At 45.4% G+C, this 17,984-nt stretch overlaps 1 protein-coding gene across 3 annotated transcripts in view; it reads right to left on the bottom strand.

Annotated features, from left to right (window-relative positions):
- Positions 1-4,481, bottom strand: part of AHCYL1 (adenosylhomocysteinase like 1) — a gene marked incomplete at its 3' end in the record, with an annotated part of 48,541 nt that extends 44,060 nt beyond the window's left edge. For all 3 annotated transcript variants that reach the window (XR_014008175.1, XM_081194187.1, XM_081194188.1), the window contains exon 1: positions 4,250-4,481. Coding sequence is in view for 2 of the 3 variants with exons in the window: in XM_081194187.1 (XP_081050313.1) it covers positions 4,250-4,360 (111 nt within the window). The remainder of the gene's footprint in view (positions 1-4,249) is intronic.
- Between the last annotated feature and the right edge of the window lie 13,503 nt (positions 4,482-17,984).

Here is a 17,984-nt window from a genome sequence, read left to right as displayed (position 1 = left end):
GAATAGGCCACAGCTTGAAGCATTTTAACGGATTATATAGGAGTGCTAGAATATGACAGTACAATGCAAGGAAACAATCCTATATTTGGTATGGGTGGAAGAGCAAAATATGCTTGACCTTCTACTTTCTTTGACCAGCTGTTAGGAAGATGGAGAGAGGAGATAGAAAGAAATGCAAGAACATATGCTTCTTGAATCTATCACAAGCAGCCATGAGGGAGCTTTGTGGCATCCATAGCAACCCAGGAACTCTCTTTTAATGGGGGTGGGGGGTATTGTTGTACTCTGCTGTAGACTTATAGTGACTAAGATAGTACCCTCTCTCAGTCTGTATGTAGGAACTCAAGCTGTACTATGGTAAAGCTGCAGCACTATACTATTAGCATTCTAACTGCTGTAATATAAAAAGTGTGCCTTAGCCCATTGGCTAAACAAATCTTCTCAATTACACCCTTGGCAGTTTAAGTGGCCTGCACCCGTAAGTCTTGGCTTGTTTATTTTATGAAAGGCAAAGTATAATTTGAGCACTAGTTTTCACTCATTTAAATTCATAAAAGCAGAGTTCAAAGGAGTCAGAAACAAAACCTCTTGCCTACTACAGAGCATTGCACCCACGAAACGGCCATTCCCTGAACATGGACAAAATGAACCTTTTGAAAATAAAGAAAGGGCCACCCATACCACCAATCCGACATCCTAGCTGTAGTCATCACTGATCCTCTGGGCAGGCTAACAATGTATGGGCAATAATCCATCCTGATGCCAATTGACACAAATTAGGTGACACAATAGTCACAAGGATCACAGTAGGAGCAATGCTAGCAGCTGGAACACCTGGAAGGCTTGGCAAGAGGGGTTACATCACTGATACTCTCCCAGTAAGTCCCTTTTACTGATGCCAGCCTCCTCTGGAGGAGAGGTGGCCAAGCTGACTTTGAACCATTTGGTGGGGGTGGGGGGAACATAGCCCCACCCACTCTGAATCGTATTTAAGCCAGGCTGCTGTAGCCCCTTGGGAGGGCAGCAAGACTATAACTACTAGCACTGGTCAGTCCTATTATTACTAGCCTGTAAATACATATATACAGGGCAATATCAAAATTAAGTCTAGACTATTCTACTGCAACACTAACTTATCAGGTTAATTAACTGCTTTTAGTTTTCCTGATATGTTTTCTAATAAACTGTTTTCAAATTGCAGACCACTTTGGGCATATGTTTACAGCAGGAAAGTGGCATATAAATAAACTATGTTTAAACTTGAAAAGATACCTTATGTACACCTTCTTAAATAAACAGACAAGGTTCTGGGAATAGATGAGGACAAAGAAATTCACAGATCCAATTAAAGCTCCTTTCTGTTACATTTAAAAACATTGATAAGGAAAGTGTGTCACAGGAACTCCACTATTAACATTACATATTGGATAAGATTTGAATAAACAGTAGCTGAAAACATTAATTTATGTCCAGATCAACCAAGATTTAACGGTCTTTTCTGATTTATGAGTCTCAGACATTAGCTGCACATTCTATACTTCTCTAAGCAATATTTCAATCTAACTTGAGACCCATATAAGTAGCATAAATAACAACATTGGAGTTAAATACAGGCTTAAAGTTAAAGCAACTTTAAAGAGCAACTATTTGCAACCAGAAATTTGAGAACTTCTTTCCCTGCAGTGTTCTTCTAAACCACTCGAACCAACAACATAGCATATTATACTTCAATGGGATATTGAGGCCACACATATACAACTAAATACAATACAATGCAGTACTAAATACAGCCACATAAGCAAACTGGCTGTAATAGTGTATACCAATGGCATAACTATATCTGGATAAACAACATTTACGCAGGCATGGCCAAACTTGGCCCTCCAGATGTTTTCGGACTGCAACTCCCATCATCCCTAGCTAACAGGACCAGTGGTCAGGAATGGTGGGAATTGTAGTCCAAAAACATCTGGAGGGCCAAGTTTGGCCATGCCTGGTACAGCATTGATGCCAACCCCTTCACAGCTCTTTTTAATGGGGGAACACTCACGAGGTAGGTTTGGATGTCTTTTCCATAATCCGAGATCTCAGATCAGGGTGTTAGTTACAGGGTGTGTCCAGGGCTTGCCCAAGATACCTTAAGGACAAGGCCCCTGCCCCAGCCTCATTTTATGTACAGAAACTGAACAGATTGGATAGGGACAGGACAGCATCATCCACCACAGCTGAGGATAGCAGGTTAGTTTAGAAGGTGTAGTTAAGTTCATGTGGCACCGACAGCTCTGTCCTCCAACAAAAGGGTACAACTAGAGGGCTGCTGACACCATCCCCCCAGCATCTGCCACCTGAGGTCGTCCTCCCTCTGCCAACCTAATATATGCAGTTCTCCATCCATGTTTGGATCATCAAAAGTACAAGGTCACAGAAACAGTCCTGATAGGTACCCCAACCACCAACTCCACACAAATTACAGAAACATTATCAGAGATGATGTGTGTCTGGAATAGGTAACCATATCCCTTTTCTGACAGTTGATTTTGGAGGACAGGAATGCTTCCTGCTGGAGTTCATGGGCACAGCAAAATATGTATGTATATTTTTATTAACACACTTGTGATTATTTTGTAACTTAGAATTTGCCAAAGCCAAAAGGAATAACATCTCTAGTTTCTCAAATTTTACTTTCTAAGGTGGAACTAATGGTTTTGCATTATATTCAGGTGGAGCAAACTGGAATGTTATAGGCGTGGTCCTTGGGCACCTGCTAAGCATGAAGTTTGATCTTCCAACTAGCACCAAAATGTTTCTGCTAGTCATTGAAAGGCTGGGCTGTACAAAAGGTTTCACAAAAGGTTTCAAATGTGAGTTTAAGGAAATAAACTTTATTCACAAGTTTAATTCTGCTTCAGTTCAGCCATCAAAAGGAAAATGCCCATTCTCCCAAGAAAAGCTCTGCTGTCTTTGGAGCTTTTGCCTCATACTCCATTCATGTTTAAGTTCAGAGCCATGCAACACAAAGCTAGGGAGAACGCAATGTTCAGCCCAGAAGGACTTCCCACAGGAAATCTAAGCCGAGAATTCTGGCTGTATCTGCCCATGCATAACTGAAGAGTTCACAGTTACAGCTCCACTAACAGCAATGATTACTAACAATTACAATCACTGAGGCTGCAGGTAGATGGTTTTTGAAAATCCTAAACCAGGTAGGAATACAAAGCAAAAATAGCCCTTTCCACTAAACAGCACTTAGGAATAGCATGAAGGCATTTTCTCAACTCTGGATTGACATTCTCAATGACAAACAAAAAGTTGAGAGCATATTCCAGGTAGCACAAGACACCATGCCTCTATCTGAAGGTACATTCGCACAAGTCAAGCAATAACTCTTGTGGGAGCTCCCACAAGACTGCCTGGATTAAGCCTGTACTGCTATGCTAGGACCCATAATATACTGGAAGAATATACTGAGGACATATGTGAGAAAGAGACATAATGATATGGGGAAAGCTACAGGCCACTTTTAGCTTGCACAGCATCCATAGCACCTCGTTCCCAGGGGCAGTCTTGACAGACAGCAGTCAGATATCACATATGCATGCTGGGCTCCACACTGTTCCTAGCTAGCCGGGTGGATGGAGGAAACCAGAGTCCAATCTCCTCTGCGACTGCTAGACGGAAATGCTTTCCACTGGCAGACATGGGGATAGAGACCTTCGAGGCAGACGGTCCAGCCTTTCAGCTGCAAAGAAAAGTGTTCGCACGAACACCGCCCAGGCCTGCCAAGCTGAGGATCCGTGTCCTAAAGGACCTTCCTTCCCAGTTCTTACACCTGCCCAGAACTGCCACAGCTGAACCAGAGCTCCAGACTCCTCCACATCTCCTCCTCCTGGAGTTTCCCCCCTATTTCCTCCTCTTCCCCAGTCCCCGCCGGAGGGGATCACGTCTACATGCCTTAAGGGCCCCGGAACCAGTTTTCAGGGTCAGGTCTCAGCGCCGGGACACGAGGAACGCCGACGCAGAAAAGAGTTCCCCTGGGCATGTGCAGAGCGCCCGTTGAACCTGCAAGCGCGTCAGGGGTCAAGGGGAAGGAAAGGCTTTCCCCCACTCAGAGGGCGTGACTTTCAGGGGTCGGGGGCTCAAGCCCCGGCCCCTCTGGCGCCGGAGGGCCTGAGGCGCCGAGCCCCGTCGCTGCCGCCCCGCCCCGCGAGCGCCCCCCGAGCTCCCCGCTCCTCCGGCCACCGGCCCGCACCTTCTTGGGCGCCTTGGTGAGCGTGGACATGAAGGAGTACTTCTCGGCGTCCTCCATCTCCTTCGTCTGCTTCAGCTCGTCGCCGGCGGCGGCGTCCGGCACAGAAGACATCCTGAGGGCGAGCGCGGAAGCGTCCGGGCGCCGAGGCCGAAGGCAGCTGCTGCTTCTCACCGGCTCCGCCGCGACCTCCCTCTGCAACCGCCAAGACTGCGGCCGCCGCGCTTCAGCAAGGGGCGGGGCCAAGGGGCCAAACACGTCACCACGCACGCTCGGAGTCGCCCGCGAGCCGCTCGCACACGCACAGGTCGGGCACGCGACGCCTTCGCTCAAGGATCTGGCGGAGGAGTCTCGCTTTCAGGGGCTGCAGCGCCACCTGGCGGAAGGCGCCGCGAAATGGCCGTAGCCTGAGCTTCGGTGATTGCGGCCAGTCGTTGCGCATTGTGCCTCCCTAAGAGCAGGGCCGGCCCAAGGCATCTTGGACCCCAAAATGGCATTCCCCTCGCCACCGCAGGAAAAAGGGGTGAGGGGAGATCTACATTAGGAACAAGGGGGGAAGTAATATCAACATAAGGATCTGTTGCCTCATGGATCCTGCTGCTTAAGACAATTGCCTCATGTGGTTTCATGGGTGGGCTGGCCCTGCTAATACTGTAGTGTATTATTAATTTATTTGTTGCTTTAAAGGTAAAGTGTAAGGGACCCGTGACCATTAGGTCCAGTCGTGACCGACTCTGGGGTTGCAGCGCTCATCTCGCTTTATTGGCGAGCTTCCGGGTCATGTGGCCAGCATGACTAAGTCGCTTCTGGCGAACCAGAGCAGCGCACGGAAACACCCTTTACCTTCCCGCCTATTTATCTACTTCCACTTCGTGCTTTCGAACTAGGTTGGCAGGAGCAGGGACTGAGCAATGGGAGCTCACCCCATCAAGGGGAATCGAACCACCGACATTCTGATTGGCAAGTCCTAGGCTCTGTGGTTTAACCCACAGTGCCACCCGCGTCCCATATTTGTTGCTTTAAGGAGCAACAAAAGCACTCTCAAAGCAACTTACAAAAATGTAAATATTAACTAACACTTAAAATGTAATAGCGTTTAAAATATTAAATAGCACTGCTCCTGGTGGCTGTTGGATGACTGTTTCAAGTGGCTGGAAGAGCTGTCAGATTTTTTCCACGAGCTGGTACAGTCACACTGGGAATTTTGCACTTTCGGAGGCATATCAGTCTGACTCCTGGTCAAGCACAACCCCAATGCCTTTGAAAGGACACAGTTCCATTTTATCTCTTTTATTTACGATTTGTATTTATTTCATAAAATGTATACACCATTTGATTGTAATAAAGTTCAAAGCGGTTGACAAAAAAGATCAAACAATAAAATCAGGGGAAATTCACAACCATACTTTAAAACATACAAAAGTTAAAATACAGATTAGAATTACCTCAACTTTCTAAGCATCCGCATAGGCTTCTCTAAACATAAATGTTTTTAGCAGGCACTGTAAAGAGTACCATGAACTTGATCTCATTAGGCAGGAAGTTCCAAAGTGCAGGTGTTGCCACACTTTTTATGAACTCATCTGTCAAAGGCATCTGTGCTCTGGGGCATTAGAGATCTGTTTGGAAAGACTCACTAAGTAGAACTCTGCTCTCACCTTCCCATGATTTTGGGTCTGTTCCTTCTCCCGCCAGCACCAACTCCTTACACATATATATGACCAGATGTAATGTTTTAGACTCTTCCAGTTTAATCATTTCTCTTTGATTTCCCCATGGTTGTTCATGGTCTAAAGGCTATGAAATAAATAATGAGGATCATACAAAAAGTGATCATACACTATTTATACATATTAATTTATTCATTCATAGTTTATTAAATTTGTCAGTTGCTTTCTCTTGCCCAGGGCAACCCAAAGTAACTTACAACCAACCAAACAGACCCCACATAAACCTCACATGGATACATTACAACCAAGAGGGAAGAGAAACCTATTAAAAACATCCCACCCACTTCTAAAAGGCCACAGACAGTCAAAGGCCAAAGACCTGCTTATAGAGGGAAGTTTTTGCTTGGCCCCTAAAGATATATAATGATGCTGGCAGGCAAACCTCCCTGGGGAGAATATTCTACAGACAGGGAGCCACTGCAGAAAAGGCCCATTCTTGTGTTGCCACCCTCCGGACCTCTCATGGAGGAGTCACACAAAGAAGGGCCTTGGATGATGAATGTAGGGTCCAGGCTGGTTCATATGGGGAGAGGTGGTCCCTGAGGTATTGTGATCCTGAGCTGTCGGGCCAGGAATCACATTATACAGTATGTTCAAGCTGCCTGCTGAATTCTACAACAGCTGAAGTTTCCCAATCATCTTTGGAGGCAGCCTCATGTATAATGGGTTGCAGTAACTTCGAGGTTACCAGAGCATAGGCAACAGAAGTTAGACTATCCCTGTCCAGGTAGCGACAGGGCCACCAGCCAAAGCTGATGCTACCGAGGCCACCTGAGCCTCAAGCGACAGCAAAGGACCTAGAAGTAACCCCCAAGCTACATACCCACTCATTCACAGGGAGTGCAGACATACCCATTCATTCACAGGGAGTGCAGACCCTCCAAGGGTCCCTATTTTCCAGGGATGTCCCTGATTTAGAGAAGTCGTCCTGGTTTCTGATTTGATCCCAGAATGTCCCGCTTTTCCTTAAGATGTCCCTATTTTGTGACTTAGGGCCCTCGTATTTACGGGACCGCCTCTCCAGAGGACCTTAAGGTCCATGAATAATCATAGTTTAGAGGTCCCGGGCCCTAAGGAAGTTAGATTATCCTTCACTAGGGCCAGGGCCTTCTCAGTGATGGCTCCGACCTGATGGAATGCTCTGTCCCATGAGACCAGGGCCATGCAGGATTTAACTTCCTTCCGCAGGGCCTGTAAGACAGAACTATTCCACCTGGCTTTCAATTTGAACTTAGCCTGATCTTTTATTCCCCTTTCTTCCCTCCCCCTCCTCTTTTTATGAAGATTACCCGCTCTGGGATCCCACAGCTAATTCTCCCCTGGTCTCCTTGCTGGCCCAAATAGGACTAATTTAGGCAGCTAGCCCTGGTGATCATCTAATGTTATTGGATGGATTTCCCCCCTAAATTGATTTCTGATTTTATTGTTATTCACGTTTTATACCGTATTTTATGCTATTTTTTTGTAACATCAATTAAGTGTTTTAAATTTGTTGTTAGCTGCCCTGAGCCCGATTTTCTGAACTGGGAAGGGCGGGGTATAAATAAATTATTATTATTATTATTATTATTATTATTATTATTATTATTATTATTATTATTATTTTCGTTGGAGAAATGTTGGGGTTATGGTAGGATGTCCCTATTTGCATTGGAGAAATGTTGGAGGGTATGGAGTTATTCGACTCCCAAGCCGCCTGAAGGCAATTATGTATAAAGAAGGGTTTTTTTAATGTTTAATATTTTATTATGTTTTTATAAATGTTGGAAGCTGCCCAGAGTGGCTGGGGCAACCCAATAAGATGTGTGGGGTTTAAATAGTAAAAGTATCATTATGGAACGGGACGTCCCTATTTTCACTGGAGAAATGTTGGAGGGTATGGGAGTGTAACCCTATCAAGAGCAGCAACCTCCCATCAACTCTAGGGAACTGTCCAGTAACAGTATACTGTCCAGTAACAGTTGACCGAACCCACGGGTGCTCATCAATGGTTCCTCTTCATCCTGGAGAAGAGTGACTAGTGGGGTGCCACAGGGTTCTGTCTTGGGCCCGGTCTTATTCAACATCTTTATCAACGACTTGGATGATGAACTCAAGGGCATCCTGATCAAATTTGCAGATGACACCAAACTGGGAGGGGTGGCTAACACCCCAGAGGACAGGATCACACTTCAAAACGACCTTGACAGATTAGAGAACTGGGCCAAAACAAACAAGATGAACTTTAACAGGGAGAAATGTAAAGTATTGCACTTGGGCAAAAAAAATGAGAGGCACAAATACAAGATGGGTGACACCTGGCTTGAGAGCAGTACATGTGAAAAGGATCTAGGACATGAGCCAACAGTGTGACGCGGCAGCTAAAAAAGCCAATGCAATTCTGGGCTGCATCAATAGGAGTATAGCATCTAGATCAGGGGTCTGCAACCTTTAAGACAAAAAGAGCCACTTGGACCCGTTTCCGAAGGGGAAAAAACTGGGAGCCGCAAAACTCGTCATTATAAAAATAACTTTTTTGTCACTTTTTTATTATTTCTTTGTTTGACCCCTCAGAATTACTCCTCCTCATAGAAATAAACGTTAAATTAACAAGTTACCTTTTTGTGTGTGTGTGTTCTTCACTCCCCTTCGAAACAGTGACCAGCGTACATGCCCCCTTTCAATGCAGTGACCAGCGTACATGCCCCTTACAATGTAGCAGGCGGGCGGGAAGGTGACGTCGGGACGGTGCGTGACTAACGCACGCACCGCCCCCATGCGACGTCACAGCCAGTACACCACCCGCCACAGTGGGGAGTGTTGGGGCGCACAATGCGCCTCCTCCCCTTGTTAGTATCCGCCCCGGAGCCGCGGCAAAGGTGTAAAAGAGCCACATGCGGCTCTGGAGCCGCGGGTTGCAGACCCCCGATCTAGATCAAGGGAAGTAATAGTGCCACTGTATTCTGCTCTGGTCAGACCTCACCTGGAGTACTGTGTCCAGTTCTGGGCACCACAGTTCAAGAAGGACACTGACAAACTGGGACGTGTCCAGAGGAGGGCAACCAAAATGGTCAAAGGCCTGGAAACAATGCCTTATGAGGAACGGCTAAGGGAGCTGGGCATGTTTAGCCTGGAGAAGAGGAGGTTAAGGGGTGATATGATAGCCATGTTCAAATATATAAAAGGATGTCATATAGAGGAGGGAGAAAGGTTGTTTTCTGCTGCTCCAGAGAAGCGGACACGGAGCAATGGATCCAAACTACAAGAAAGAAGATTCCACCTAAACATTCGGAAGAACTTCCTGACAGTAAGAGCTGTTCGACAGTGGAATTTGCTGCCAAGGAGTGTGGTGGAGTCTCCTACTTTGGAGGTCTTTAAGCAGAGGCTTGACAACCATATGTCAGGAGTGCTCTGATGGTGTTCCCTGCTTGGCAGGGGGTTGGACTCGATGGCCCTTGTGGTCTCTTCCAACTCTATGATTCTATGAGTACCTCAGTCTTATCTGGATTGAGCTTCAATTTATTGGCTCTCATCCAGTCCATTACTGAGGCAAAACATTGGTCCAGCACATCCACTGTGTGTCATCAGCCTTGATCCTATGCATGTTTATTCAGAAGCAATTTACACTGAGGCTTTCTCCCTTATAAGGGTTGTAACCTGAGGTACCATAATATTTTGGGTCAGCCCTGAGGGCAGAAGCATCTGGTCTTGAGAAGGAGATGATGTAGTCAAGAGCAAACAGATCACAATATACTGAAATAAACATCTCCTTGGACATTGCATTGCTGACCTTAAGATGGCAATGTTGCACTTCTCTATACAGTTTCTGTCAAGTGTTGGTCCTTTAGAAGCCACAGATGCTCCCAGAGGCCTCTTGGTCCCTAATAAGGCATCTAGATTCCAGGTCTTGAAAACGAAGTGGACACATGAGCTTCCTTGAGCATGGTTCTACACTTCAGTGCCCTCACTCTCGATGGCACCCTTTCCAGGTTTTGATTTATTGAGCAACGAGAAGCCTTTGCATTTGGTCTCATGAAGGCCCAGGTACCATTTATGCTCCTGATCCTGAAGACATTTGTGTTAGCATTAGTTTCAGTTAAGAAGGATTTATGTCCATCAATAAAAGTCATTCAGTTGTACAGATTTCCTACACAGTTATTTCTCTGGGGTGGATCAATCACTTAAATCTTTTCAGAATCAACCTGACTTGCAGGTATGTTATGTGCAACCGAATCTCTGAGTGGTAAGAGATTCCAAGCATCCCAACAGAAAACCTTGGATTTGATTTCTTGAAATTAGTGTCACTGGAGGTGGATAGCATTTTCTGTGATATAAGGTTTATTTACACATATCGAAGATTCACAGCACCAGTGCTTTAACTGAACCTGCTTCGCCATTAGTTTTCTAGGAGGTGGCACCAAAGCCACAGCTTTGCAATCTCAAAGAAAGCAAATCAGGCCTCTATGTATTTCCAGCTCCAGGACTGGCAGCTCTTTGTTTTTTTTTGACACACACACACACACAGACACACACAGACACACACACCCTCTCCAGCAAGGGGACTTGCCCACTTCAGCTCATCTTCCAGAAATATTGTCAGCTTACATAATGAAACCAAACAAGTTAATTTACTGTATTTTGACAGTGTTAGCAGTCTCTTTTTCTGCTGCATCGCATCTTACAGCTAATAGAAGCACAGAAGGGGACCCCAAAAGCCCATTTAGTATGTCCCCCACACTAGAATTGTAGAATTGGCCTGAGGGTCATCTCATCCAACCGCTTGCAATCAATTAAATCACTGGTCCTTTAAGGGAATGCAAAGTATTTATTTCTTTATCTGCACTTCCAATGAACTTGTTCAGAGGCACACCTAGGCTCCCTTGCACCCTTGGCAAGGAGCTGTATGGGCGCCTCTGAAGCCAGGAGAGACCATGGACCAAAAACTCTTAAAGTTTGCTTTTTGTCACCTTTCACACTCCACCAGTGACTTTCGCCATGGCCATTGGGGTCGGGTCTGCTCTGCTCCACCTCCCTCTGAACCTGTTAAAGAATTAAGCAGCAAGGGAAAGGGAAAGGGAGGAGAACGTAGCATGAATTCAGAGGTTGAAATGTAAGGGAATTACATTCAAGATGGCCTGTGAGGTCAAAACCATTCATGTATGGAAACAAGCTTATGAACGTTTCTGAAAAAAAGGACTGCACAGCTGTGGGTTATTTCCCGCCCCCCTCCAACCCCAAAGCAAGCCCTGAGACCTCAGCTGATAGCACCTTAAAAGCAAATACAGTAACTAAGTGTAAAGCCACAGAGTCTCCAGAGGAAACCACAGAGCTGTATTCTTGGAAACAGCTTGTCGCAGCTACTCAGAATCTGCTGTGATCATTATCATGGACCAGTGTCATGATGTGCAAGCCTGGCTGTTTCAAGCTTTCAAGCTTTCTTGTCAGCTGTCTGAAAGGCTTTTTAAGGTGTCCAAGGGGATCACCTTATGGAAACAGCCACTATTAACTTATTTCGTAAATGTTTAGGTGCTAGAATCCCAGGGCAGAGAACAATAAAAGCAATAAAAGTCAGTACAATAAAAACTATATTAGGTCAGTGTTGTTACAGATCTGGGGTAACAGCATTTAGGGGTGAATGTTAGAAATTAATAAATGGTAGAATTTAGATAATATTTGTTTAGAGTATTGAAGGGAAGGTTCCAGGCCACTGAAAAATACAGGCTGAGCTGCGTTTCCAGGCCAGGGCCTCACCTGGGATAGAAGAAGTCATTAAAAACGACAAAAATGGTCCTGGAAGCAAGTCAATAACCCATCCATGAAAACCATCATCAGGGCAGAGAGGGCAGTTCCCATGGTTACCGGGGACAGAGAAAGGTCTAGGATTTCAGCTTCCATGACTACAGGGGAGAGGGAGGCTGTGCCCACAGGGAAAAGATGCCTCATGGTTTTTCTGGCAAGGGTCTTTGGAAAGGAGAAGGGCGGAGGCAGAACTGCATGAGCTGCTGCTACGAAGGCCAGAAACATATTGGCAAGTTGGCACAGAGATGGCACGCAGGATGCCTTGGACTCCAATGCTGCACTGCTGTGGGGAACAAGCCCTTCTTGAGATGTGATGCAAGGGCCATCTTAAGCATATCCGGTGCCATGGTGCAAAGATCCCTCCGCCCCCCCCTTTCCAGAGTTGTTGACCTTTTTAAGGGGGGCGGATCCTAAAGTTGTTGACCTTTTTAAGGAAAGGTTCCCCAGAGTTGTTGACCTGGGCTTGGGAATTCCACAAGATTTCACTACAGGGAAGGAGAGGCAAGAGCTGGGGGTGGTGGGGACGTACCCCTTCCTTTACTGGATAGAAAGTGGGACAGAGGAAAGCAGGAAGGAGAGGACATTTAACCCAGCGACGGAGAGGAGAGGAGGATAGCGGTCAGGAAGCTGTCAGCATCCCCGCCAAAATCGTTCCCACCCGCGTCTTCGGGGCTCCCCTCCCTCGCTCCTGCCATGCACAGGAGGCTTGGGAGGCAAGCTGCACGCCCGGGCCACACGACTGAGCGAAGGAGAGTGCAGCTAGGAAAGAGGGAGGAGCAGGGGGGCAAAAGCAAGCCGACCAGATGACTGAGAGAGCGAGTGCAGCACAGGGGAAAGGAGGAGGAGGAGCCTCACGTGTGCCTCCTTTCGTTTCATTCCCATCCCCAAGAAGGCCTCGGCTCCCAAAGAGGAGCCATGAGCTGCGCTTGCTCAGCCACCCAGTTTAGAGAAGCGCGCGCGCGCACACACACACACAACCTCACAACACCGCCAGCGAGCAACTATTGCGTCACCCAGGATGCAGGAGCACTGTGCATGCACGGGGTGAGTGGATTCTAGGAAAACAGGAAGCCGCTGGAAAAAGCGGCGCAGCTCCCCTACTTGCTGGGGCGCCCCTGAGAGGCCAGTGCTGTGGCGCAATGCACCGCTAAGCCCTGGGAAAGACGGCTCTGTGTGATGCTCTCAGCTCTCTCCAAAGTAGACGCAGGTGTGAATATGTGTACAATAAACCATATTTCTTAAGGGCACTCGTCTCCCCTGCGTCTTGATTTCCCAATGGAATCTCAACCCTGGATGAGTTCCTGGAACCCCCGGAATCTCGTGCAGCCATTCAGTGGAGATTGCAGTGGCTTGTAACAATATGAATCACAGCAGCAGCCCAAAGCTGGTAATCCCTAAAAGCCAGCAGCCCATTTTATAAAACATCCATCCACACCTGATCAGCTCCAAAAGATCCAGAATTGCCTGAGGATAAATAAAAAAAAAGGGCTTTGCAACAAGGAGGTTGAAAGGTCTGCGCTATGTATGTTAGCAGACCTTACCATTAGGCAGAAAGAGGCAGCCTGCTCAGGCAGTTTAATTTGGGTGTCATGAGGAATTGTTAGTAATTTAATTTATCATTATATGCTTGCTGCCAGGAAAGGGAGAGGCCCTTGTGGAATTCTGTCTCAGGTGCCAGAATAACAATGACTTCATTCATTGGCTGAAAAGAGTGAAAGGTGCAAGTGGGCTCATATCCTACAAAGCAGTTGCTTTGAATGCTGCTTACATATTTTGCTTCATAACTTTCATTCTAAAGGGATAGGGCCAGACCTGAAGGTCTGGCAAACCTATTCCCCTGCAAACTAGAAAGCACTTGAAATATAGCACCAGCTAGGGTCCAGATAAACCAAGAACTTCATTATTGCAAAGTAGGCTAACTGGAGTTTTAAAGATTTATGGCTCTGGTGTAGATATTGATTCAAGATCTTGTAAGCAGGAGAAAAGGAAGCACAATGAGGTCTGATTGCTGAGAAGTCAGGGACTGTGGCAAGAACAGGCAGTTAGTGGCTTAGCAGAGTGGGATAGCAGAAAGGAACGGTACAGGGCCAAGAAATGTGAAATGGTTACAAAAAGGAGAATGCCAAGCACAGGGAATGAAAGAAGGATGGAAACAGGGAATGTGGAAGTGGAAAGAGGAGGATGCTCTTTGGATAACTGGGGCCATAATGGAGAAGTAGGTCAGGTTTACTTAATGTGCCCCAAAGTCTGGTGCTAAACATGGTATCGCTTCCTCAGTGTAGGAAGCGATCCATTGTTGTGTGAGGAAACAAGAGATGCAATTAAAATTCAGTGTGATTGTGCCACATCCACACTATGCATTTACAGCACTGTGGTGCCACTTTAGTAGTCATCACTTCCACCACAACCCCACCCCCCAATCCTGGGAACTGTAGTTTGCCTGGCCTGTACCACCACCAGTTGCCACTCCTCCACCTCCAACTCAAGGGCTCATATGAAAGACGTGTGCCTTTTGGTGCTGAGCTCCTGCAGGAACCAGTTGACTTGCGTAAGAGCTCGGCACTGAAAGCGGGACATGCAATCAGAAGCCAGGATGGCTTCTCTTATCCCGGGGTGTCCCATTCAAATCAGGACTGTTGACAGGTGTGCAATCCTAGACCCACTCACCAGGGCCAAGCTATTTATTTATTACCTTTCTGCACTGCCCATACATATTGTTATAATAATAATAATAATAATAATAATAATAATAATAATAATAATCTATTTCCCCAGCCATACTGGGCAGCTTCCAGCAAAACAAAATAAGTCATCAAATATTGAAAGCTTCCCTAAACAGGGCTGCCCTAAACATCTTATATACACAGTATATTGTTACAGATATGAGGTAACAGAGTCTATTAGTGAATAGTAGATAATAATATATTATTTGATTACTGTATTTCGAATCTGGAAGGAAAATACAAGCTGCAGAGGAATTCCTGGGTTAGCCTATGCAAAAAATGACCTGGGCAAGCTGCATCACACATCAGTAGACCAGTTTAAAACATCAACATCACTGGATGACCCCTCAGGGGAAAACTGGGTTGTGATGATAAAATTAGAGGTGGTAGTGGCAGTCCCTGCGTTTTGTATAGGCATAAAATCTTCTCTCCCAGGCTGAACTCAGGGGGGGGGGGGGTCAGCAGATGCCACGAGCACATAGTACTCATTGGCTGGAGAATCACCTCTTTTCTGAAGTGCCTTTCCCATGGTTATTATTTTTAAAGATTGCATTTTTTAGAAAGGGGTGAGGAATCAATACATATTTGATTGAGTAAGTGTAAACATGGTACTTTAGTTAAAAATAAAAAGGCAGACTGGCCCCTCCCCCACACACATACTCTCTGGAAAGGAAGGGGAAGACAGACTGTGGAATCTGCAGTCTATTTGTGCACTAATATGTCAGTCAGTCAAACAAATTTGCAAATGGAGAGAGAAGCCAGGCTCAAGCAGCAGGATAAATTTTAAATATGCAGCTACTCCTGATTTGCATGTATATTGCTGGCAACCGAAAGCTTGGAATCTAGGTTTTTGGATTGAAATATGTGAGAGGCAGAAGCCCACAAAGGAAAGAAAACACTTGATATCCATCTTGAAGGCAGGGAGCCATATCTGTCTTCCCAAGTCACTTGCAGCAGAAGCTTAGCCTATGGCAGCCCTCCCAACACGGCCCATGTAAAAAATGAGGCAAAGGAAATCATCCCACTTCAAGCTCCAGGCAGGCCCAGGTGGCTGCCCAGATCCACTCCAGAACACGCTAGGAGGGAGTTTAAATAAAGACAGCGTGAGAGAAGGCCATTCTCTACATTGAAAGGACGTGCAGTTGTGAAACGGACATAGAACATGAAAATTATGGCATCTTTAACTGAATCGTGGATCTTTAATTTGAATAGTTGTGGCTTTTATTTACTTATTTGTTTTGTTTACGAATTGCTTCCTATGAAACATCTCAAAGCGATCTCACAATACAATAAAAGTACATGTAGAAGGACTGCATAAATAAGCTGAAACAAGTGCAGACCACCTCAAATCCAACGCAGATATCCACTGGCATAAGAATTTCCATTCAGAAACTTGTTGAAAGAGGGGAGTCTTCAGCAGATGCCTAAGAGACAATAGAGACAGTACTTGTCTGATATGCAATGGGAGGAAGTTCCATAGCGTAGGTGGCACCTTGATAGTGGGCCAATTCTGGTGTTGTACAGATTGGATCTACTGATCAGATGCCCTCTCCTGCAAAGTGCAGTGATTGGTTGGGTGTATAAGGAGTGAGATGATCATTTAGGAACCTGATTCCAAGATTTATAGGGCTTTGCACACCAGGACCAGGACCTCAAATTTAGCCTGGAAGCTAGTGCAATTATTTTAACAGCAGTGTAACATGATGGTGGAGACACACCTTTCTATCCTGGCCTTTGCCACTGCGAGATGTATTTTCAGCCTGTTTTGGGGACTGATATCTGTTTTAACTGTTTTTAGTTCTGAATTTAAAACTGTTGTAACCCACCCAATGAATTGCGGATGAAGGGTGGGTAATAATGAATAAAATAGATCATAATTATAGTTATTATTTGCCCCAGTGAGCAGCTGTGGTGCTGCATTCTGCACTCGCTGCAGCTTCTGGGGCAACTTCAGATAGCCCCACAGAGAACGTATTGCAATAATCCAATCTGGACAACAGTGGCCAAGCTTCCAACTCTACAATTCTATGAAAGCTGGTAAAAGGGCACTCCTGGGCACTGAGGTCATGTGGCAGAGATTGAATTATGGGGACTGTATTGAATACCTTGTCATTGTTTTCTATCAGAATTGTTTCCTGTGACTCATTCGGGTTTCCTGACCCTTATCCGATGCTACAGCAACTTATCTGCACCTGACTCAGCACTACTCTTAAACTGCTCTTAAAATTTTCAAACCATCACTGCCACGCTGATTACAGAAAAAAACTGTAAGGAAGTGGTATAAGCCTCAGAGAAAGAGAATGCCTGCTATATCTTTGCAAATGCTACTTGGAAATATAATTTACTTCCTTAATTGTTGTAGTTTGTGAAGGACTGAAGCTCTGACGAATCCCAATGAACACTTAATTTCCTTTACTTTCCTGTTGGGCAGAATTTGCTCTACAGACACTCCTTAGAGCTTACAAGGACAAACCAGAGAACTCACAAGCTTGAACTGGGTCTTGAAGATAACATCTCAGTGTTGCTGCCAGATGCACAAGGTACTGTGCTTCAGGGAATGAGGGTGTGCAGCTATGCTCATTTCCCATAGATTATCAGCTTCTCTGGGTTCCAGGAATTCATCTGGAGAAATCTGATCCATTTGTTTCAGAAAAGCTCCACAACCACTTTCCCTCTCTAGCTTAGCCATGCCCACAGGCAGCAAAGGGCCTTCCTACTTAATAATCCTCAGCTATGAGTCTCTTTTCTCTCCGCTTGGTAAGCTAATTTGCTTGCTTTGAATAATCAAAGAATGGATCCAGGTACAATTATTTGTCTTGGTGCCAAAAAGGCATTTGACAAGATTTATTGTCAATTTATGTTTATTACTTTGGAGAGATTTGGATTCCCCTGAAGAATTTATAAAGCTAAAACTCCAGTAAGGACAAGTAGAATCCTTTTGGGTCCATTATATTTAGAGAAAGGCACAAGACAGGAACACCCTCTTTCTCCATTGATGTTTGGTTTATGTTTGGAACCACTGGCATGTGCAATTAGCCAGAACAGAGAGATGTATAGCTTTGTGCATGTGAAAGTGGAATTTCAGAGCATACAATAAATTGGCCAAAATCTGAACTATAGTCAGTGGGCAAGTGTAAATTTTCTGCTTTGTATACTGGTTGGTGTTTTCATTGGTGCTCCTGTTTAGGAATTTGGGTTTAAATCAGATTAAAATTTAAATCAGATTAAAACAAGATGGTAATGGAAATCTCTAGGGACTTAGAAAGAGGAGCATTATTTAAACTTACTATTTTAGTTTAGGTTAATACACTTAAGATAACTGTTCTGTCATGAATAATAAATGTGCTGCATGGCATTTCTTCCTATATACATAAAAATGTAAGGTGTCAGCATGCTGCAGGTAGCACAACTACCAATAGGTGGCCATGCCACCTGTAGTGTGAGGGATGGCAGGCAGGTGAGCAAGAGAGCATGCAGCCTGGGTGACAGACAGTCCAGGTGAGCTGT

The sequence above is a fragment of the Podarcis bocagei genome (genome assembly GCF_964188305.1).
Source record: "Podarcis bocagei genome assembly, chromosome: 5".
Lineage (NCBI taxonomy): Eukaryota > Metazoa > Chordata > Lepidosauria > Squamata > Lacertidae > Podarcis > Podarcis bocagei.
Note: the sequence above shows the minus strand (reverse complement) of the source record. Positions and strands in the feature narration are given on the sequence as shown.